At 39.6% G+C, this 23,974-nt stretch overlaps 1 protein-coding gene across 1 annotated transcript in view; it reads left to right on the forward strand.

Annotated features, from left to right (window-relative positions):
• The first annotated feature begins 16,573 nt into the window (after positions 1–16,573).
• ntrk1 (neurotrophic tyrosine kinase, receptor, type 1) overlaps positions 16,574–23,974 on the forward strand; it is a 29,753-nt gene continuing 22,352 nt past the window's right edge. The window contains exons 1-3 of the mRNA XM_079693510.1: positions 16,574–17,454; positions 21,816–21,890; positions 23,337–23,408. Of these exons, the coding sequence (XP_079549636.1) occupies positions 17,264–17,454; positions 21,816–21,890; positions 23,337–23,408 (338 nt within the window). The 5' untranslated portion in view covers positions 16,574–17,263. The remainder of the gene's footprint in view (positions 17,455–21,815; positions 21,891–23,336; positions 23,409–23,974) is intronic.

Here is a 23,974-nt window from a genome sequence, read left to right on the forward strand (position 1 = left end):
CCAAAGGCATCAAGAGCTGCCAGCCGGCAAATTGGTGCTGTGGGAACCAACACACGGGCATCGGTCACGAGGACATCCCGCACAAACATACGTGGACGTACTCAAGAACGACGCAGGAGCACAAAGTACTAATCTCCAGATGTATGGAGAACCGGGATGACTGGAAGCGACGATGGAGGGCTCGTCTGAGGACGACCTAGAGAGAGAGAGAGAGAGAGAGAGAGAGAGAGAGAAATAGTAAATACAAAAAGAAAAATAGTTTAAAAAAGTGAAATAGTGCAATAAGAGTCTACATGCAAGTTCAGTCAGACAACTCACGTGTTCTTAATATGTTTATTATAAGCAGCATATAGGTTGAGTTTGGCGTCTAGGCTCGGGCCTCATCACTCCACAGATTAACAAAGAACATTGAGTGATGATTAGATAACTATCCCCCGAGCCTACAGGTGGAAGCTGGGGTGGAGCTGGGGTGGAGCTGGGGCAGGCAAGTAGCAGCAACATGAAACACAGCAGGAACATGAACGTAGCAGTAGCAAGTGAACACAGCAGTGGCAGCAGCAGCAGCGAGGCAGAGGCAGGAAGACCTGGCAGCTTAAATAGAGCGGCATGTTTAGAAGAATGTGTTTGGTTGGTTGTAAGAGGGACGAGGTGCGTCACATGTTAATGTATCATTGGTGCTCGAGTTGACTGCCTGAGCTAGCTCGCAGGCTTCGCCCCATTTATTGGAATATGATATATTAGGTAAATAGATAAATAATTTCTAAGCAGTTAAATAATTTTAAAGTAGCAGCCCGATGAATATTTTGGATGTTGTTTCAACAGTTCAGGTGTTTAACAGATTTTGCTTCAACTGTTCAGGTGTTTAACAGTCGTATTGCCTGTGGGATGAACCTGCATGATAAAGGGTTAAACTGAATATACATCACGAGAGCTTTCCACTGTAATTTTAAAGCATTTAATACAAAATTAAAAACTGTCTGGCAAAGAATCAGGTTTTTTTTTCTTTGTTTAAAGCTGATCATCAAGTGAGTGATTTTGTTTTGTTGATCAATAAGCCACTGGATAGGTGTACAGTTGTGAAGCTGTGCCCGGGTTATAATTTCATCCTCATGCAGAGCGGAATTTCTCTCTTCTCCACTTCCTGATAGGCTACTACGATCACCACAGTTGCATTATCTCAATAATCATCTCTTATGCACAACATTTGTCTAATTAAGGAGAAAGCATCATGAATGAGCCCATTTTAAAAAAGGCAGCGAGAAAATAGCTTTTTCCATTTCATATCAGTCCTTTTGCCATTCCACAAGGCAATCATGACTGAATGAAGCCATAATGAACATTAATGTTAAAGTCACCCACACTCTAAAAAACGATTCATGGGGTTAGTAGATTCCACTTAACATTAAATACTTTTTCAACATAAAAAATGTAGTTTTTTACCTCAACTTATTTTAGTTAGTTTACGACTCATTGTAATAAGTCTGTCAAACTGTAATGATTTTGAATTGGAATTTTTTTTATTTAAATATGTCTGCGTTCACTCAAGGGATATACTCAGTTAGAGTAACTCATTTCTATTGAGTTTCAACGGTTTAGTTTCAAAACTGAACACACGACTTGCCAAGACATTGCTGACCGCATGTTGAGTTGGAGCAATCTGCATTCATCCTGGAAGCAGAACTCTAGATAGCAGTGCAACAACAGGATTTTAACCTAATAATCTATCAAGTTACCTGGTAAGTAGCCATTTTTGTTCAGCTTCATTAACGACAGCTGCTTACTGCATATGTACTGTACAGTGTAACACAAGCTGTAAGGTAGTCATTAGCTACTTGTTTTAGCATGCAGCATAATGATTAGCTAGCTGTTTGTATCCTCCTGTATCCTTTGTTTCACAGTTGCAGTCAAATTTCATTATTTGTAATACAGTATATGTATATATATATATATATATATGTTATATATATATACATATATATAACATTTGTTATAAAAAGGTAATTGTGTAAAGAACATTTTAAAATAAACGTGAAAAAAAAAAAGTGGAACTTAATTGCGTATATTATTTTTGACTTAAATTAATGAGTTTCTAATACTCAAACAAATTAAGGTAACAATTTGCATGGACATTTTTGAGTAGTATGGACTTAAATTCATTAATTACAATAGCTTAAATTAAACAAAATGGAATTTAATATCACTCCATCTTTATGATTAAAATTAAGTTGGTTCAACTTAATTTAGATTTTAAAGGTGAAAGCAATTGGGTTTGTAATACTGAACTAATTGAGTTAATCAGATTATAAATGGGTACTCGGATTAATTTAATAATCCATCAAATTGGAAATACTTAAAAAAGATCAACGCAAATTGTTACCTCAATTTATTTAAGTAGAGCCAGTGTATTTTTTTTGAGTGCATGTCCTATATCTGCCAAAATGCCATTACTTTACAGATTGAGAGCAATGTTATGTCTTCCATAAAAGGGTTAAAATCTCACCTTGGTTCCTCAAGTGTGATTTCCCACTAACAAGAGATATATATCTGCTAGTTAATAGTTAACCCACCCATCAGTTACAAGTGATTATTTTTTTTTCTTAGAAAATAAAATGCATAGGGACTAGTCAGAGGGGGCAGCACAGTGTTGCACAAAGACAGACAAACTTCCACCACTCATATTGCTGCAAATCCAGGTGCTTAAGGCTTAAACTCATGTAAAAGTCCCCAGTGCATTGACTGGCTGCTGCCAGGAAACCCTACAAAGGGACAGGAGGATCAGCTTTAGTGGTCTTAAAAAGCAGGCAGCAGTAACAACCAATAAAAGATAGGTATCTGCACTTGAGTGCAATTCAAGAGACAATGACATAACGCAAACACTTTTCAGATTAAAATCCTTTGATTTACATTTCTCAATATATACCAGGCAGAAGTGTAAGTTCACACAACATAGGCAGCAATAGGGGTGCGATGCGTCTTCTCGGAAAATCTCAGGCTTACAAGTGAGCATACAAACAAAATGACAATCAACAAGTTTTAATTGACAGATTACTATTTTGACAGATTACTATTTTGTAACAACTCCAAGAGTAATAGTATTAATATGACATGTGACTTACCTGTTGGTTAAATTACCACAACTGTAAATCTACGATCTGGATGACTACGTTCAATAAGCTTTCCTGATACAAGGACATCGATTAAAAAGTTCCAGTCTGATTTCACATACAACAAATGAAGCTTAGCGCAAGTTCAAGCAGGAAGACCAAGCTCTCCATCCATATTACACGTCACTTCTTTACCCTCTCCTCCCTCATTAAGTGATCGGGGGCGTCACTCCCCAGCTAACTAATCACTCCTCTCTCCATTCTCACAAGCCTATCGTTGCACCCGCTAATCCCTTTATATCTGCTCTTCCCTCTTGTCAGCTGTCATTTCAGGTGACAATACGCAACCCTCCTCCAACCCTCTCGCCTCCCGTCTCCTACAGGACCAAGCTAATCCTTCTCCCTCCAGACCGGTCCCACCTACTTATCACCACCACCAGTGTCTAGACCCCGAGGGGTTTCTTCGGAGCGGTTCTTCCCCTCCTGAATGATAATCCTGCAAACCGGGGCCTAATCGCCAAACACCATTCCATTCTCCTGTCTCAATTCTGGCAATCATTATTTCATTCATAAGACGTGTCCCAGTAATAAATATGTATTTCATACATCAACGTCTCTCCTGATTGAACTAACTGCACCTTACCCTGAATCTCAGTGTTCCTCAAACCAGAAATGAGAGACAAAGGGGCCCACCACTCTTGCAGCTTGGCCTTTTCTTACCTAAGCTCCTCCCACAAACACACCTGTTCCTACTTCCTAATTTGTCATCACATAATCCTGGATCCCTGTAGAAGACCTACAGGGTGACCTGACCAGACTTCAGGAATGGGCTAACACTTGGGGAATGTGCTTTAATGCTAGTAAGTGCTACGTCCTACGAACAAGCAGATCAACAAACCCGCACACTAAAAACTATACTCTATGTTGCCAGGTGTTAAAAGAGGTGACCCACCAGCCTTATCTTGGGGTAGAAATTCATAATAACCTGAAGTTTGTAACACAGGCAAACCGTTCGCTCGGCTTCCTACGCCGGAACCTGCAACGCTGTCCCCAGAAACTGAAGGAGACAGCTTTTGTGGCCCTAGTACGCTCTACACTAGAGTATGCCAGCTCGGTCTGGGACCCCTACACTGATAGAGACAGTGATGCCCTGGAATCAGTACAAAGAAGAGCCGCAATATTCATTTTTGGAGGTTATGAATGGGACCGCAGTTTCACAGAAATGCTCAAGCGGTCGAACTGGGTGGAATTGAGTGAAAGGCGGTGATTGGCTCGTTTGGTTCTCTTCTTCAAGATTGTCCATAACATCTCAGCCATTGATGCATCAATGTACCTAGAGCCAGTTAGAAGTGCAACCCGCAAAGCCAACTCTTTGAACTTCAAGCGAGTTTTCGCTACTAGTGACACTCTTAAATACTCTTTCTTGCCAAGAACAATCAGAGAGTGGAACTTGCTACCAGAAGAAGCTGTCATCACAGAGTCCATGGAGTTCTTCCGGAAAACTTTAAGTGACATTTAGCGGGGATCATCCATCCCCCACTGAGCGTGATACCTCTGGGTTCTGCTCAGTATTAACCCAGATCCAGATCCAGATCCTAAAGCCCCACCTACTACACTAATTTAGACCCAATCGCAAACCGCCCCCTACACCCTACCCCTACACACTACCCATCCGTTTGCGCGTTCGCGCAGAGGGCCCGCCACATTAAGTGCTGTTCCAAACCAACAACTGTGGAGGGGGAGTGGGTTATCAAGCCCTCAAACAGCGAGTCTGCAGCGGTGCTGACTGGAGACCGGTCTCTACCTGACCGGTCTCAACGCTGTGTGTGTCCGTCAGGAAACACGCTGTTTACAAGTAGTTCCAGGCCAGCAAACATCCACTAATAAATTACGATGTTAACAACCTCATGAGAACCTCATATTTTTTTTACTTAGGATCATACCTGTGTTTAGTCTAGAAAAAGGTAAATGTGTGCATTTTATTATAAAGTGGTGTATATTTACAGACTGTTGCAAAAACTAAGAAGCTTATAAACACACAATTAAAGATGTTTGGAGTTTTATTTTAGTTATTAATTTAAATGTTTTGTCTAAGAGATGCTGATTTGAAACCGTTGTTGCATTCAGTTCCTGTTTCTGCCGGAGAGAGGGGAGTTTGTCCCAAAGCTTGCCGCTGTATTTACTCCCTCCATCTGACAGGAGGGAGCCTCGTTGAGCTGCGAGTGTCACTCCACGGAGTTCACTCCGTGGAGTGACACTATTACTATTAACACTATTATGATATTTGCATTTTTTATTAACATTTTTAATACATTAACATTTGTTAAACTCAATAATGCCACTTTGTCAATTTTTTACCGAAACCAACTTCCCCCCCACACTAAAGATAATTCCCATACTGGGAATTGAACCCAGGCTGCCTGGGTGAAAAGTAGGAATCCTAACCACTGACTCGACCATAGGGTGACTATGATTTTGAATATGGTAATGTAACCTCTGCATCATGATATGCATGGGCAGATTTGTGCTAATACACAACCTGACTCAGGATGACCTAAAGAAAGCTGGGATCTCACATGTGTGACAGGCAGAGGACAGGGACTCTCCAGGTTTTTGGCAGGGTCTTGTTGGCTTCTGTCCAAACCACTCCACAGCACCTTGCACCACTTTGCTGATGATGTACAACTGGGTTGGAAGTAAGCTAAATTCAACAGCATCTCTTATCTCATGACACAATCCCTCTTTACTTTTTGCGGCAAGCTTGTGAGGGTAAAAACTAATATTTCTGTGTTTTCATGCGTGTCACTGATCCTTTGACAGAGAAACCATCCTCCATCAATTGAGTGTAATTAATGGCCGCCTCTAGTGGGCCGACTCTACCAGTCTGGTGACCAATCCCCATCCATCCTGCCAAAATGGCAGTTTTATAGCCTCCACACAGGACCGTCCTCTGTAGGCCAATGGGACGGGGCAAGTCTCTACCAGAACAGCGAGTAGACAAAGGGCTACATCTGGTTAATAAATTAAGATTTTGCCACAGGGTTGTTGGTTGTGTTCTCAGTCAGTAAACTCACTAATTAAATCATTATCCAGCAGTCAGTCAGACAGTCTCTCTCCAATTACCCTGGGCAGGATATTGCAAATTACCTGATAAGGGTGATAAAAACCTATTGAAAAATAGATTTGGTATTGCTTAAATGTTGATATTCTGAACATTTCTGTCAGTTTGGTTCTGTCAATACAGCTGTGAATTTATGAAGTGACTATGACATTTTGTAATCTTTATTCAAGATCTACGGCTGAATGGATGTGGTAGATAACAATATAATACAAGAATTCCTGACAACAAAATACTCAGAGTATTATTTTTGTTTTCCTGGTTTCTCTTTTAGCTATGTTAGAGGTGCAGCGATTTAGATTGCAATGCTTTTGAACTGCTACAACTATTGGATTGACTGACATTTATTTATGTGCAGACTTTCATTGTGCCAGAATTATGAATTCTACTGACTTTGCTGATATTGTCATGACATTTGGTAGACATTTATGTTCTCCCCCGGATTTATTGTAATATCTCTGGTGATCAATTGACCTGGCGCCTATATCAGGTCAAAATTCAATCAGTCCAATATCACAAGTTTTTTCTCTCTAATATTTTCAAAACTAATGACATTTCCATTTGCCTCAGTCATATTTTGTGTCAAGATAGTGAGTGGTAGCATTGTAATTGGGATCATGCTGACTTGAGCATAGCTGTCGACTTATTTTCTTGTTTCATTGTTACATCCAAGCTAATCTGTATTGCAGATTGTTCACATTTGTGTCAGAATAGGTAATGTCTCTAAAAATAAATTAAATGTGAATAACAAACTCTGACTGTGGACTGTGGACTGGAAAGCAAATGACCAAACAGGAACTGCTGCTGTTGAAGTTGGTCCAATCAGTTGTGACTCCCAAGTCAACTTTAATTGGGCCAACACCCGTACAGTGGGTTCCCCCTGAAGCCACAGCGTTCAGCCAATTACCATGAACAGAAAACCCACCCAGCATGGTGAATGAAATTGGCAGTATTTGCCACACTGTAGTCAAAATGGGGCGTTACCTACCTTTTCTTTCTGTGAAGTTGCGAGAACTAATTATGATGTGACAGGGAAAATGTCTTCCTTCCAAGATGTGTTTTTTTGATTAAGATTGCCTCAGAAAATCAATTATCTGGTTCTTTTTTATGGCTGGCCCTGCTGATAATTATGTATTTGTAAAGTCTGTTAGATGGGAACCTTGAGCTCAGACTTTTAATAGTTCTTTCGCCATGGTTCGAATGAATGACACGAATGCCATACAATTGCAAGTCAAATCTCATTAATTGAATAAAACAGCCTTCTATCAGTAACAAAAACTCACAAAGAATGAGGAAAGAGTGCAAGTTAAGCTGTGCAATCACGTAAAGTGTTCTTGTGCTTAAATATGCTCGACAAAAACAATGGCACACAAGCACATCTACACAAATTCTTAAGTTATAAGTGCCATGGTGCTTCAATCTCTGAGGTTCTGCCTGACTTTGAAAGAGTCCTCCTCCTCATGCCGCTAACAGCTCAGCTGACATTCAGATCACAGAGCAGCAGTTGGTCGTGCCAAGTCGACACTCAGCGGTTGCCGACAGCTTTTTGTTCTAACAAGTGACAGAATGAAATACAGGCAACGTGTTGTTTCAATGCAGCAAAAGAAACAAGCTGTGTTCTGATGTGTAGTGTTACTGTTGTTTAAATTAACTGCAGAAAACTTGATTGATGGATTATTTTAAGGAATAGCAGGGGATTTAAAAGGCTGATTCTCCCTACAGTGTGTTAAAAAGCACAGTTTAATCTGAGAGCCCTAACCAAAAACATGCACAACAAATAGTAATCTGTGAAGCACTCAAGAATAATGCTATGGTGAATAATGTATCAATCTTGACACTGCTCATTATAAGGAAAAGTTTTCCGAGAACAAACCTCCAAGAGCTTCACTGCAAACTTGGCCAGTACGTGACTGAAAAAAACTAAACGAAAGAATACCTTACCATGTACTTTATTTATTTAATTGTTAGGAGGTTGATGTAGATCTAATAGGGATGGTTGTGGTAAAGTGTTATGGACAATAGTGATGCATGATGTCTATGCATTAAGAAAATATTCCTTGGATTACAGCTTCCATTTGATCATTTGTTGTAATAATAAATTATTTTTGGAGTCTCTAGTGTTAAGTTAATATGTGGATGGAGGGATGGATATTTAGTTTTTTCAGCATAAACAAAATAATACCTAGGCAATTTTAAAAGTTCTAAAAGTAGGAATGCAGTGTCTCATTAAACTACAACACAAAGGCAAAGAGCACTTCAGAAATTATACCAAAAAAAGAGAGATAGTCCAACCAATGAAAATCGTTATAGACCTGTTGTTGCATCCAAATGTGCTCATAGTGCTGAAGGTTCATAATTTTTGTTTCCAGTTATAAAAGAAGATATTCACAAGAAAAAAATACTAACCAGACTCAAAGTAATGGTGAAATGATTAAGATGAAAACTTTGCACATGGTTTCATAGAATAACACATTATCACAGTACATTTCCATCACATCACTGATTATTGGACTTTTGCCTTGTTAATGTCTATATACAGTAACTCAGAAGTGCTGTTAACCACCTCGGAGTGCTGCTGTTTTTTCTCCATCAGTTGTACCGCTGCGCTGGATGTTATGTTGTATTTGTACTTTATTTTCCACTAATAACTGGCGGCATTACAGAATGTGAGCAGAACATGACGATAATGTTCCCGCCGTGTTTTTCCAGAGCTGCAGAAAGCATTCTCCACAAACCTCTTTATAATGACCGGACTTCGATGTAGCACATGCATTCGTCGCAAAATGACTGAAATGTTCATAGTACAAGCAATTGTGTCCGTTCTGTAAAGTTTTTGTATGTACGTGAGTGCGTTTTCCGATTTTACTTAAAATAGACAGTTCTCTGTAGTTTACTTTATCACATCTTAGCAGCAATACTGAAGCGTCATCTTTACTGCCTCGGGGTGAAATGCAGTACACAAGATGAATAGAGGGGGATATGGCTGTGTATTGTGGATAAAGTGGCACTTTACTCTCATTTTTCAATTAGGATAATGGAGAGCAGCTCTTTATAAACATGGATATGAGCTGGAGACGTTGCTGCTGGGAGGGAGGGGGAGATAGAGCTGAAGAGTGGCAGCCAAACAAAAACAGAAGAAAAACTTCTACAATCGGTTATCTCTTTTTCTTATGTTTTAAATATTCCTTTAACTTTCATTTTTGTCTTAGATGTCAACTTTAAGACATGTTGTCTGTTCTGGTCACTATTGCTTAATAGTATTGTACAAGAAATTATGAAATAAAACATGAAAGCACTTTGAAAACTCCAGATCAGCAGTCCAGTGACATTTATATTCTTTAATATATATATTCTTTCGATTTTAAATATTACGTGCTGTTAAATTTTAATTTCAGATATAATAAAATGGCTACAATTTGGCCTTTGAGCACACATTTAGTCTTTAAATCTTAAATTTCTGACATTCTCTGACACACACTCAGTAGCAAATTAGTGCTTTCTCCCATTTACCAGAAGCTTTTCTGGCAGCTGTCAGCCTCACAAGAATCTTGTTAACTGTAAGCGGTGGTGTTCAGCATTGTCTTGCAGCCGGAAACATATTTGTGGATGTATTGGAACAGAGTGTCATAGTTTGAAAGTTAAGGCCCAGTATTTAAAAAAATAAGACTACTGTATGGAGTAAATAGGGGAGAAAACATGGTGCTGTCGGAAAGGTGAAGAGCCAGAATACTTGTCCTTCATGTTTTTTGTATAAGAATGCTGTAAACAGGAGGGACAGTACTAGAAAAAGAGAAACATCGAAAGAAAGGGACGGAGAGAAAGAAGAGAGACTTTGTTTTTCGTTTGATAGCTCCTGAGCTAACTGATGCTGTATCGCCCGGCAGCTCACACCACAGCTCCTCGGGTTTCTGCTCATCTGCATGAGCCTCGGAGGCCTCTGGTGTCCACAGACCGGCTACTAATGAGGGGCTGAGACGGGCCGATCAGGTTACATGAATGCGCGCACACAAGCGCACACGCACACACACACGCTCACACACACACACACACACACACACACACACACACACACACACACACACACACACACACACACACACACACACACACAAGCGCACACACGCACACGCACACACATACGCACACACACGCACAGAAAACTTCTACCTTAGCCTACTCCAACATATTGATTCTGAGTTTACCCCTGTGATCTACACACACGCATGCACACACACTCAGGCAGGCATGCAAGCACGCACGTTTCAAGGCCAAGATTCACACAAATAAACTGGGCAATTAGGGCTGAAATAATCTACAAACAAACGTACATGTGCCTAACGAACACACGCAGACACACACACACACACACACACACACACACACACACACACACACACACACACACACACACACACACACACACACACACACACACACACACACACACACACTGGTGGCTGGCTGGGTGTTGACGATCCAGCCGCAGATGAAAATGGAAAATAAGATGGGGTGGGTGATGTAAGAACAAAAAAAAGAGAAGTGAGGAAGAATTTGAGACGGCTACACCCAACACCGTTGTTTTGTTTGGTGGTGTATCGATCAGGGAGGAGAGGATTTTGTCTGACGAGGGGTTTGGGGCTGTGATGTCCAGATCTGTAGATAAAGACAGTGTAGCATGTTATGGCTTACACACAGTCCCCTCTCTGTATCTTGTTCCATCAGCTTGTACTGGACGGCATCTGATAGGAGACAGAAGACATGTAGAGCTCCTTAGATAAACGTATGGCGTTAATATGATCTGGTCTCTGATCTCAAGCCACCCACTCCTTCAGAAATCTCAACCTGAGTGTCTGAAGCTTAAAGGTTTACTCGACTGAGTTCCAGAGATGCAACAGGCTTAAACTAAACAAATAAATCTGTTTTATTTTTTAGCTATACTTGCTTTTGATATATTTTAGTTGACAGACACAAAAGTAACACAACATTCACAATAGAAAAACGTTATGTATTCTTGTGGCTTCTGAGAAATATGCTGAAATCACAAAATGGAATCAATGGAAATGTGAAATACGGACTTTGAAAAAGTTCTAAACGTCCTCAACTTTTCACAGGCTTGTTGAGGGTCTCATTACTGCCAGTTTTCTCGGTTGCTCCGCTCTTCAGAAGATAAATGTACCTCAAGTGGCTTTTTTATTGGAAGAAAATTCTTAAATATCCACCTCAATACTTGTTGCGTAATATTTAGTTTGAAGAAATACTCACATCGCCTCAGGATAGTCTGGTTCAAGGTTTATTGACATCTCAATTTGTAAAGATTTATAAAGATAACATTTGGTTTACCCCATTGTTTACTTGCTGGCAGTTTTCTTCTCTGCATTTGCTGCCGCCTTCCTTTGTACATCATTGCTGTCTGTAGGACAGTGGATAAGGGAACTTCAACCAATACTTAAAGTACAACACAGGGCGTCTAAACGTTGTTATTACTTAGCTGATAACACAATCAAAAGGGAAAAAATATGTCACACAGAGGCTTTCAATGCAGATACGATATTAAAAACAACTTCAAGACCAACTAACACAGGGTCGTTACTTTTGAATAATGTACTCAGGGTTTTTAGAAATTGTAAGGTTGTTTAAAAAACCTTCAATCATGTCACAGAACCTTCATCAGCAAATTAAGTTTCCCAATTCTCAAAGCATTGTAGAAGTTCAGATTTGCAGTAATTTATTAAACTCCAATTGATAATGAAGATCATGTAATATAAACTCTACAAAAGAGCCTGATGAAGGACCTTGGGATGAGTTGGGGAAACTGAAAAACATCTGTGATCATCCCCGTGTTTTATTTCAAAATCTGTTGTATTTTCTAGTTATGGTTGATGTGGTTTTTAAAACAATGAAAAGAGCAACATATATAATAAAAGACATCACAAAAGTGTTCTGTACACATGACTTAATGTACAGTTAATAAACTGCAGTCAGAAGCAACACAGCCTAAATACAGACATGGCAGCTACGTGCATTTACCACGTTAAGGGTAAAAGCCTTTCCTTGTACTGGGTCCAAAAGAGCTTTTACTCATCCGCTCATTCTCTTGTCTCTCTCTGTCTCTCTCTCTCTCTCTCTCTCTCTCTCTCTCTCTCTCTCTCTCTCTCTCTCTCTCTCTCTCTCTCTCTCTGTCTGTCTTTGTCCCCCGCTCTTTCTCCATTTCAGATGCTCGGCATAAAAACTAAATTGATTGATTATTGTTTAAGGGTCTGACAGAAGTGCAGCCTTGCGCAGACTCGTCCTCTCTGCACCTGTTTAATCCCCCACATGTTCTGGCGGCTCAGATATTTTCCATACACACTAACAGAGACACAGCCTTAAACGTGTTTTGTAAAAAGTGTTATCATGATATGAAGCCATGATGTGATCAAAGGGACATTGTTCATACATTTTTACAGACTAGTGTGGCTAATTAAGCAAAAAATAATTTGGCAAATATCACCGAAACAGGGAGGAAATCCAACATTTCATTTCATGTTCTTTGCCTAGTGAGTGCTTACAGCAGCAGGACAGTGTATGTGGGATCCACTGAAAAATATACATTATCCATGTTCGTGATAATGAAGGAACATGTCACCCAGAGCAACAGTGATGTGTTTTTAATAGTTTTTGGACAACAATGGAGCTCTATGTTACAGAGGAAGAAGATATCTCAGGCTTCTCTTTTCATCGGATCTGCTGCCTTATCCTTTCATCTCAGTGTATGGATTGATTTAGTGCATATGTGTGTGTGTGTGTGTGTGTGTGTGTGTGTGTGTGTGTGTGTGTGTGTGTGTGTGTGTGTGTGTGTGTGTGTGTGTGTGTGTGTGTGTGTGTGTGTGTGTGTGTGTGTGTGTGTGTGTGTGTGTGTGTGTGTGTGTGTGTGTGTGTGTGTGTGTGTGTATGTGTGTGTTCGTGTTCCAGAGAGAGATATAGAGAGGAAGTTAGGGACCAATGCTGGAGATATGGCTGGTAACGTAGTCAAGTCCATAACACAGGATGCAGTTGATGTGAGTGGAGTCCGAACCAGTGTATTTATCTTTGACCTGACAGGGGGAGATTGATTCAAAAGCCAAGTGTCGCAATTAACCCTTTCTATGACCGTCAATCACCATAATGCATAAAAACCGTAATCAAATTAAATACCGAGAGAGAATAAGGCCATTATTATCAGTCAAATTTCCACTATACTACCTAATGATTTGATTAGGTTAAATTGTGAACAGGCGTCTGTAAATTAATTGTGCTGTTTGAAATAAGGCAAAGGATGGACAGAAATAAAAACGATTTAGTAATCTGCCATGTTTCAACAGGCTGCATCTCTTAGAGATCAGGAGTCGACAAGTAGTGTGCTTCAAGACCACATAAAGTTATACTCACCAAAATACATGAAGGTTTTCTCCCTCAAAAATGTTGTGTACTTAAACAACAGCACTTTTTAGTTTCCTGTTGTGTATCATCATCTAAAAACAGGCTGTTGGAGTTCTCACTGAATTAAACTCTTCACATGATGTCTCATAATCACCCATTGTTTAAAAGAGGCTTATTTAAATGGGTGTTTTATTATAGTTGTCTAACTTTATAAAGTTAACAAGGCCCCTCCGGAGGATGCTGATTGATGATGTGTCTGGTCGAAACGTGTAGGTTACTTGTAATTTGTAGAATAACTCTAATTGGTTATTGTTTTATCAGGACTTATTATGTTTCCCTCCTACCTGCAGATTTGTGATGTGATACTCCTTATAAAAAATTATTGCGCTGTAGTTTTTCTGAAAAGTAAAATCAATTGATTCAAGTCTGTGTCTTATTCAGGTAAAAGGCAGGCAACTTCACAGTGGGAAAACTGGATGGGAAAAAACCTATATATTAGAAAAGACAAACACAAAGATTTAAGCAAGTATTAACAATATAATGGGGTGTTTGAAATGTCTGCGATTGACTCTCAATAGTTAGCATATGCTACAAGTGTGCAACTCCTATCTGTGCACAATGGAGACACTCATGCCCAGAGTCATGGTTCCAGACTTGCAAACTTGAAATGAAACCACTTGTAATAATCTGTAAGCCTATGCAGTATTTACAGTTAAGTGCCTTATAACCCTGGACAACTATTGTACAATATGTGCAGAGAACATACATTTCAAGCAGGTTACATTTCACTATGTTGTTGAAATGCTTCTCGTTTCGTTTTGTGTTTCTTCTGTCTGAGCTCTCAAACACAGCTCCTTGTCCCTCTACACTATTTGCTGAGCTAGGACCAAGAAAAAGGGGGCGTAGAAGGAAGAGTAATTAAGCCACCAGATAATCCTGACGACGGCAGCAAAAATGTCCATTCTGCTTATGGCCAGTAATTGTGGTCAGGACACTATGACCTTACTCATGTGAAGAGGGAGTAAGAGCAATGGGGGTGGGGCACAATATTTGTCCCATGGGTTGAAACGGCTCCGCTCATGTAAAGAACATATATGTATGATGGACAGCATTCCCACAAGCACCCTTAGTGGCCTGACTTAGAGATAATATGTGATTACATATAGGTTAATGACAGTATCCTTCCTTAAGTGTTATGGTTTTTATCATTACAGCTGCAAGTATACTTCTAGTGCTAGAGAAATATAACTTTTAGAGTCTACACACCATCTTTTACCTCTCTTTACAGATGTAAAGAGAGGCAATGTGAAGCTTTAAAGAAACCCTTGAACAGATTATAATGAATATGAAGAACGTCTTACTTAAAATGCAGATAGTGTACTTACATGAGGAATGCAGAAGCTTACAGCAGTACATCTGTAATACCATTTGAATGTCATGAAGGCAATCTTACAGAACCATTCATCAAATTAGAAAATGCTATCCCTTTCCTATCTTTCTTATAGCTCTTCTACTTAAAACCTCCCTGGATGCGGAAGAATAAGGTCTCCCACTATGGTTCCTGTTAATATCCAGGATGCATTTTTCAATGAGAGTACATTCAAATGTATTCATTTTTTGTTACCCAAAAAAATCGAGGCGACTTCACACATTTTTTTGGTTATCGGCGGTTAGTAATGAAAACCAACCAAGGGCAGTGATCGGCTTTTACCACAAATAAGAGGCTACAGTACGTGACCTTTCATTTCCCTTTTAGTAAATTCCATTACTTCCGATCATACCTCCAGAAAGTCTCAGTCAATAACCCAATGATTTGATGATTTATTAATCAAGCCTCCTGTTTTGGTCGAACCACTTCCCAATTTCTCACGCAACTATTTAGTCTTCTCATCGTCTGCACTTCCCACCAACTTTCATTTCCCTATTCAGCCATTTCACACAGACTTCATGGGGTCCTTTCTTATTGGTTGACTTTTAACTTCTTTATCTGACCTTTTCTTTGGGAGAGCACATAAGGCCTCCTGAATCGTTCAACAATTTTTCACATCTGCTCAAATGTGTTAGGACGGTCTTTGGGACAAAACAAGCATTTTAAATTGATACAACCTCAAATTAGATACATTTTCAAAATCTGTTTGTGTGATTATTTGTGCGATGGGTGCTTTATATATACAGTCTATGGATGGGTGTAATGGTTTAATGGTTACATTGTTGCTAGTGTTGATTAATTACATTGATTGATCGCAATCGACAATGATATGATTATATTTAAATAAAAGAGGTGAAAGAATAAAAAAACAAAGCAGATTGACTAACAACATTTAGGGTTTTTACTGTAAATAGTTTTAAGTATTTGTCTACCAGTTGGGGACATCGGTGACATCGGGGACATCTCTAACTTTCACAACTTTTATAGAACCTGAACTCTACAACTGTATTCTGGTTTTATTACAGAAGCTAAATACACTAAAACATCCCTTTTGACTTTAAAGAACTCAAAGACAATGACCACTCAATGACAGTTAAGTCAAAGATTTGGATATGTAATGTTAGTGGCAGCTTATGAAACAAAAGAGGTCGAGTGGGCTGCTTTGATTCGGTAACTTTATGTAATTTCAAAATCATGCTGAAGCAGTTTTCAGAGGAACCTTTCAAATTAAATAAATTAATATATTTGAAAAACCACTTTGGGTTTGTCAAGCGTTATATAGCTAGAGATAATACTGAAGCTCCAGAGCAAAGTATTGGAGAGTTTTCCTCAGTCTGTTGTTCGTATCAGGTAAAATGAGGGAAAGTGCAATGCTTATTTCCCTTTTTAGGATCACACTAAGCGGAGTGCAACACTGTACTCTATGGAGGAAAAGAACCGCATGGAGACGTGTAGTCTCTTACTTTCATTTCCTATTATTAAATTCTGCTGGGAGTTCACACTGTTACGAAACAGCTTATTGTAGATACAATGTCTCCTAACCCCTAACCACTTTCCCACAGTCATTACATTCATCACTGACCTCCTAAATCTCAACATTCAATTATAAGTAGAGAAACATCCATCCATTCATCCAGCAAGATGTTTCTACAGTTGTGTCTGTGTGAGAGCTGCATGCTTCCAGGCACCCAAGAGCCCTGACTTCTTGGCTCTGTTTGCACCTCGAGCTGCTGGCAGGAGAGCAGACCTCTCACCCAGGGGGGGCAGATGAGATCTCCATCACCATATCCCATCTCCTCCTCTCATCATCATCAACACACACCCTTAACCCCTACCCCTCCCTTATCCCCCTTTCTCTTTCGGAGGTGTCTAGTGACTCTGGCCCCTGTTATCTTGCCCCTCCCTTCATGGTGGAGGAGAGAGGGAGAAAGAGAGAGGCTGCAGCCCACTACCACCATGTCCCCAGAGGCCCCTTGCCTGCCTGCCTGCCTGCCTGACTGCCTGCCCCTCCTGCTGCTCAGTACAGCTGTGGCTCAGCACCAGACCCTGAGCAGCTGGGATTTCCACTCTGCCAGAGAGCCAAGAGAAGAGCCTCAGTGTGTGAAAGCTCCTGATCTCTCTTCGCTGACTCTTCATTAGGTGAAACACACAGACACTGACTCCAACTACAGCTGCCAAAGCTCTTCTCTGGGGCTGAGAAGATCCTCTTTGAGCATGGCTGTGGCACCCTATGCCCTGGCACTTCCCCTGGTGTTCGCCCTGCTCAGCCTGGCACCGGCGCCCGCTTTGGGAGGTTGCCCGGCGGCTTGCAGGTGCTCCTTCGCCATGCTGCAGTGTCTGGAGCCCAATGGTATCACCAGCATCCCGGCACTGGCAACACAAGAGAGTGAGAATGTGACGGAGATGTGAGTATGATGTGCCACCTGCGCTGCATGTGCCTCTAAATAAGCATGAGCTGCCTTGATATCGTTGGATTGCCAAGCTGGATTTTCTCTGTTTGTACTCATGTTGTCACTCTGGGTTGGCGCTGACATTGTTTTGAGTGTCTCAATGGCAGAGCTTTGTTTTTTATGGGACCATCTGCAACTGGTGTAATATCTTATCTGCAGTTCTAGTAGAGGGCAATATTTGCTGGTAATTCTTGTTGTTGTACCATTGTTTGTTATCTAGTCCAGGTGTTCAAATATAGTTATCTAATACTTTTCTCTACAGTCATTGGTTAGCTTTTGGATTGAGTAATATAAATGCAGGTGTAACACTGACTATATCATTCAAGTTTGTGCAATAAAGTTGCTCTCTAATGCTACGACTGAGACTAACAATCGCTTCTCTACATGCTAATGGTTGATGGTTTACTTTGTAGGTATTCGTTTTTTTCTCATTAGTCATTTTTATTTGCTACATGATTTGGTCTGTTTCATATCTTGAGAAGAGTCTGTTCTTTGCAGTGTTTGCCATTTGTATTCAGCTCAGAGACGATTACAATTTCTAACCAAATACAAGAGCCAAATATTAGTACCTCGAGATCACACTGGGCGATATGCAAGGCGTTACGTATTACTTGTTGTTGGAGTCCGATTTTTGCTCTGTTGAGAGTAGAGAGAGTTTGTTCTTTGCCAAATCCAGAGACTGATTGATGAATAAATGTACTGCTGTTTGAGATGCATTAGCATGGCAGTAATTTGGACACTAGTAATTGGAAATCAATTATGGATTGCTACTGACAATAACTGGCACAGAGTGACGGGAACTGATGTCCTATTATCCATTGTGCCTCAAAATCTGGCCTCGGGGGTCTTTAAAGAATCCTAGTGCTAGTGACTTTTGCAGTATTGTGGAAAACTTCACAAGTGCTTTTTTATGTTATGAGAGCTGCATGTTTATTTGAGTTCACGATCTGACTCTTCTTTCATTAAAACTAATTTCAAAGAGTATGCATTCATTACATCACCATGTTATTGGAGTTCAATAAACTGACTTCAGTTTGAACCTTCCTGCTGTTTGTTTCTGACACAATGTACTTCAAATAAATTCTTCAAAGCATCTTTACATTTATTAAAAGTGTAACACTGAAAAACTGTGCAGAGAAAACATATTTTTATATTTATCTGAAGATTAAAAGTTAGTGTTATCAAATCCCAGTCCCAAAGTCTACCACAGGACAAGAAACATGTGTACGATGTCCTGGAGATCACATCACTTACTTCATGTACATTTACCGCCATGCTTTTATCCACGGTAGAGACCAGCAAGCTTTAATCTGAGATATGAGTGGTTGTAGACAGTATGTTATCAATTTGTAAGGCTCAAATGTACATTCCACTTCTGAGGAAAGATCTGCTGACCTGGGTGGAGGTTGTTCTGACCTAATTCATGTTCCTTCGCTGTGGTTCATCTGGTGCTCAAGAGAAGAAGGCTTGTGATGGTCACTTGATGCTGGAGGATAGTTTGATGTACGTTGTTCTTCACAGCCATACATGCCACACTTTTGATTGTCACATATTTATGGAAAGGCACTCTCTGGATGTGTTTGAATAAAACTCAAGTTAGTGCTCAGATGAACTGATATTTCTCACTCGGCTACAGCTGCAGATGACTGTTATTTCGCTTTTCAAAACTTTGTATGAAAAAGGCACTAGAATCTGACCACCTGTGATTTAAAGACGGCTGCTGTATTATTATGCAACCCACCATCAGTTCCTATATGGAAAAGTAAATGTCACTCTCCTCACCACCACGCTGTTCTCTCTTTGTTCCTGTCCCCAGATCGGAGCAATTAGCACTTGTTAAGAAGGAACTACATTTGTGAAATGCTATTTCGCTGGAGCAAGTCAATTTACTGCTGCTTTCTGCCTCTATTCAACGATATGCCATACTTCTCCTCTTTTCTTCCCCCTCTTTCTCCTCCACCTCTTGTTTCCTCTCCTCTCTCTCTCATCTCAGAGGTATTTCCTTGTACCTGCAGCTAAACATGTTTCGTAGAGCTCAGGGTGAGGCTCGACATTCTCTCTAAACCGTTCAATCAATAAGTAAGCGGCTTCTGTTTACCGCGGTGCTCTACATGCCAGCCAACAACAACACTTCTCTGTATTGGCAGCGCAAGGCAATACAGCCGATACGCGCAACAAACAAGGGGCCATTAACTGTGGAACAGGGGCCAAAATTCATCATGCGCTGAGTTATAAATTCAATTTTGTGAATTGCCAGTCAATGCCTCCACTCGGGAACAATAGATGATATACAACCCACTTGGCTCAATCCAATAAGTAACGACGATGGGTGATCCTGGGCCCACCTGCCCTGTAATCACATTATTGCTGTGGGTCAATCACACAGGAATAAAAAGGTTTGTGTGTTGTAGCCGACAAACTGGGAGGCTGAAACAACGCCACATGCTGAAAGTGGCTGTCATCAACTAGAAATGACTGCAGGTATTTTCTGGCATATGCATTGAACACTATAAAACCATGAACAAATCTTTATTCAAGTAATTGCAGTACTGTATGACAAAGGGGTACCCCCATACGTCTATGTATTCTTCCTAGCCATCTAATTATTTTACCTAATACATCTCAGAGGAAAATACTTCACTATTGACTATATTTTAGCACAGCATTAGTTATTCTTGCAAATAGTATTTCACAGAGAACTATAAACTGATAGTCATACTGTAAATAGATCTGTCGTACTAGCAGCATATTAGGAGCAACATTTTATGCTTTTATTACAATCGTAGCCCTATTATGTAAAATGACCCTCTAAAAAAAGGTCTGCCTTCTTTAACTCATTCTGTCCAATTACAATGAGGCTACTTTAAAGCCAATATTTCACCATTATTTAACTAAAAAGTTGGTTTTAAATCTTTTGTCTTTATAACATGAAATACTCTGATATACAACATTCTGTTAGAATAATACATGTGAATTGCCAACAAAACTTTAATCTGTCAATTTGCATTTTGGGCAATGTAGGCGTCAATGTTTGAAGAGGTAGAGGAATTCATAAAGGCAACATATCTGGCAAAAAAAATCATAGGCATGTTTTTTTTTTTTTTTTTTTATTGGTTTGTGCATTAATGAAATAGCCTTACATTTCCCCTTAAGTTTAGATTACAACAAACTAACCTTAAAGTGCACATCATGTTATTGAATATACTCATCATTTAATATAATACTTTCTCAAATATCCTCTCCTCTCCAGTCTCCTGAAAATAGTAATATTTTTGTTAATCCTTTTTATTGCAATTATCTGGTTCACTTAATTTTCAAAGGAACGCTGCCGCAAGGATTTTATGAAATGTTCATGAGAGGGCTTTCTTAACACATTCACATTGATACATTGAGAGTCCTCCTGAGATACATGGATAACGCAGAGAAAATGGTGGACAGTTTGCAAAATCCTTTTTAGGTCCGATCAAGCCATCTATTCAACATCCCATGAAAAGAGATGGCTGGCCTTGTGTTGAGTGCTGAATTGATCTACAGCTCACTAGTTATTCGGAGGAAGGCTATGTCTGGAAAAGTGGAAAATTACTCATTGAGAAGACTTTCCCATCAGCCTTGTCTACCCGGCATCTCTTAAGGCATTATTCTTTTTCCACATGAGCAGTAGATTAACTTCTTATAGCTTTGTGGTTCGTGGGTCCCTGGACATTACGGCTTGTTTTGTTATCTGTTTGTTCAGTGGATCTCAGGGAGGTCAGACGTGTCATTGGGGTTGAAGTCCAATGGGTTTTTTCCCATCTGTGAGAGCTTTTCTCCCAGCTCTCACTAATAATGTCTTTAAACAGATACATTAATGGCTTCTGTAATTACTTAGTCATTATTGAGACAAATGTTACACAGGAGACTCAACTTCAAGTTTATCCTCTTGGTTGCTTTCAGTGTTGAGTCTTAAATGTCATCTTCAATAGGCATTTCTTTGTGTTCTTTGTCTAAAATATGCACAACCTTTTTGTAGTTCTGGCTGCATAACTGCCTTATAGAAATGTCAAATTAGTATTTTATTGTCCCCTTTAATTGGTTGGCTGAAATGCCCTGAATGATAAACACAAATTATGATTAACTTTGCATGCCCCTGGTGAAGACAATCATTCACGTTTTATTTTTGTATTTTTTTTTCAAGTGGTTTCTTTTCTGTCTATTATTTTCGTGTGGTTTGGTATTAATTGATTATCTAGACAACAAAAGGCTGAAGGTCTCAGACATTTTTGATGTATTTGCTTTGTAACTCTCTCTCTCTTTTCCACTCCTTTTTTGCGCACCAGTTACATTGAAAACCAAGACGCCCTGGAGAATATAACAGAGATTGATCTTGCTTACTACAGAGAGCTGAAAAACCTGTAAGTATTTAATTTTCTCTTAACTAATACCGTTTTCTGTAAGACAAAGACACATGGTTATGAGTTTATGTTTTATACTATCACAATATTGTTTGATATACCATACTGAGAACAAAGATTTGTGGAGGCTGTGGCTCAGGAGGTAGAGTGGGTCGTCCTTTGTTCACAAGATTGGTAGTTCATTATCCTTCATATATCCTCATGTAGAAGGCTCCATGAGCAAGAGACTGAACCTCAAGTTGCTGTTGTTAGGAAGACCAGCAAGAAGCCTGAAGAGGCAAGTTGTAAAGAATTTTGCTGGATAGCTAGGATGGGACAAATGTTGGTATTTGCAAGCATTTTGGTCCTGGATGGATATCCTCGTGGATTCATCTTCCTATTATACACACATGCATTTCCAAACATTTGGTCTACCTATGTTGTAAATGTATTATCTTTTCAATTTACACACGGCATCTATTGCACGTCTGTCCGTCCTGGGAGAGGGATCCCTCCTCTGTTGCTCTCCCTGAGGTTTCTCCCATTTTCCGCTTTAAACTGTGGGTTTTCTCCTGAAGTTTTTCCTTGTACGATGTGAGGGTCTAAGGACAGAGGGTGTCGTATTGTCATACTGATATTCTGTACAAACTGTGAAGTCCACAAAGACAAATGTAACATTTGTGATATTGGGCTATATAAATAAACATTGATTGATTGATTGATTGATTTTGGTTTCCATTTGTACTCTTCAGTAGTAGAGTGGGAAAAGACAAGTAACGCATTTGCCATTATACAATGTTGGAAACCCATCCGTTTTTGTCGGGCACCAATATAGCTTTTTGTTATTCACGTAAAACAGATATCCTCATACAAATGCAAAATCATCATCAGACTGATAGCCAATCCAAGATGAATGGCTCCCTAATATCAGGCAGAGGTAGACAAATAGACAAATGCTACAGCGGTTAAATCCATAGTTTAATTTACTCCTTAGACTGTATGGTTGTGGAAAGGCTAAAACACCCCCCCAAACTATTTATCATACACACCGCTTCAACATGTGGCGATTTCCAAACCTTGCCTTTCAATGCCTAGTAACAGTTTGGATGGTAAGCTAACAGTCTTGCGGGAGGGGTTTAGGGGTCTCCAAAAAGTTTCGAGCATATTGTCTAAAATATCATTGCACGCTGTGGAAATGAGTGTTTCCCTTAGTAGAACCAAACGGCCTTGACCAGAGCCCTTTTTTAAAGTAGAAATACCAGAAATTCAAAGATTTCGGTCTCTCAATTGGGAGTTTTTTAACCAAAAACTAAAAGAAAATGTTGGCAGATTTATCGAATATGACTATAATGCAACTCCTGCTTTTATTCCTCACACACACATTTCAGTATTTCTGAGTCGTAATGTGTTATGTTTGCTAAAACAAAGAGTGTTTCACTGATCATTGTGCTTTTCTTCCCCCTCCAGCACGGTCACGTCATGTAAGCTGAGGCTCATCTCTATCAATGCCTTCCAATTCAACCTCAAGCTGCAGTATGTGTAAGTGTCCTCGTCAATACAAAAGGATTGTCTTCCCTGTGTCATGTTGTGACCTGTATGTGGGTCAGCCTATTTGTCGCTGTCAGTCAGTGTTCAGCCAGTCCTTTAATATTGCACGTCAGATTAAGCGAGAGGAACAGTTCTCAAAATCACACTTGCTCTAATAGTTGTATTACTCATCCAGCGATCTGGTAAATCTGTTGATCATTTAAGATACTTAAACCACAAATTCCATCTATTTGAAGCCTTTTGGATTGATTATGTTGTTTTTATAAATATACTGTAACATGTTTTTTGTGACATTGGATCCCATTATGAATTAAAGGAAGGTGAATTAGTGTACTTTAGAGTTGGTTTCAGTTTCTCATAAATTGGTTTTTAATAATCGAATATTATGAGGTTATGGACAAAATTGTCAATTTGAAGACGTCTTCTTGAGCTTTGGGGGATTGAGATCAGCATTTTGCAATACTTTAATATACATCATAGAGAAATCTGTCATTGATATATCGAAAAACATTCCAACAGAATAGTGCAGATTATTTGCTAATTAATATTCATTTTTA

This window comes from Notothenia rossii (genome assembly GCF_949606895.1).
Source record: "Notothenia rossii genome assembly, chromosome: 7".
Taxonomy (NCBI): Eukaryota; Metazoa; Chordata; class Actinopteri; order Perciformes; family Nototheniidae; genus Notothenia; species Notothenia rossii.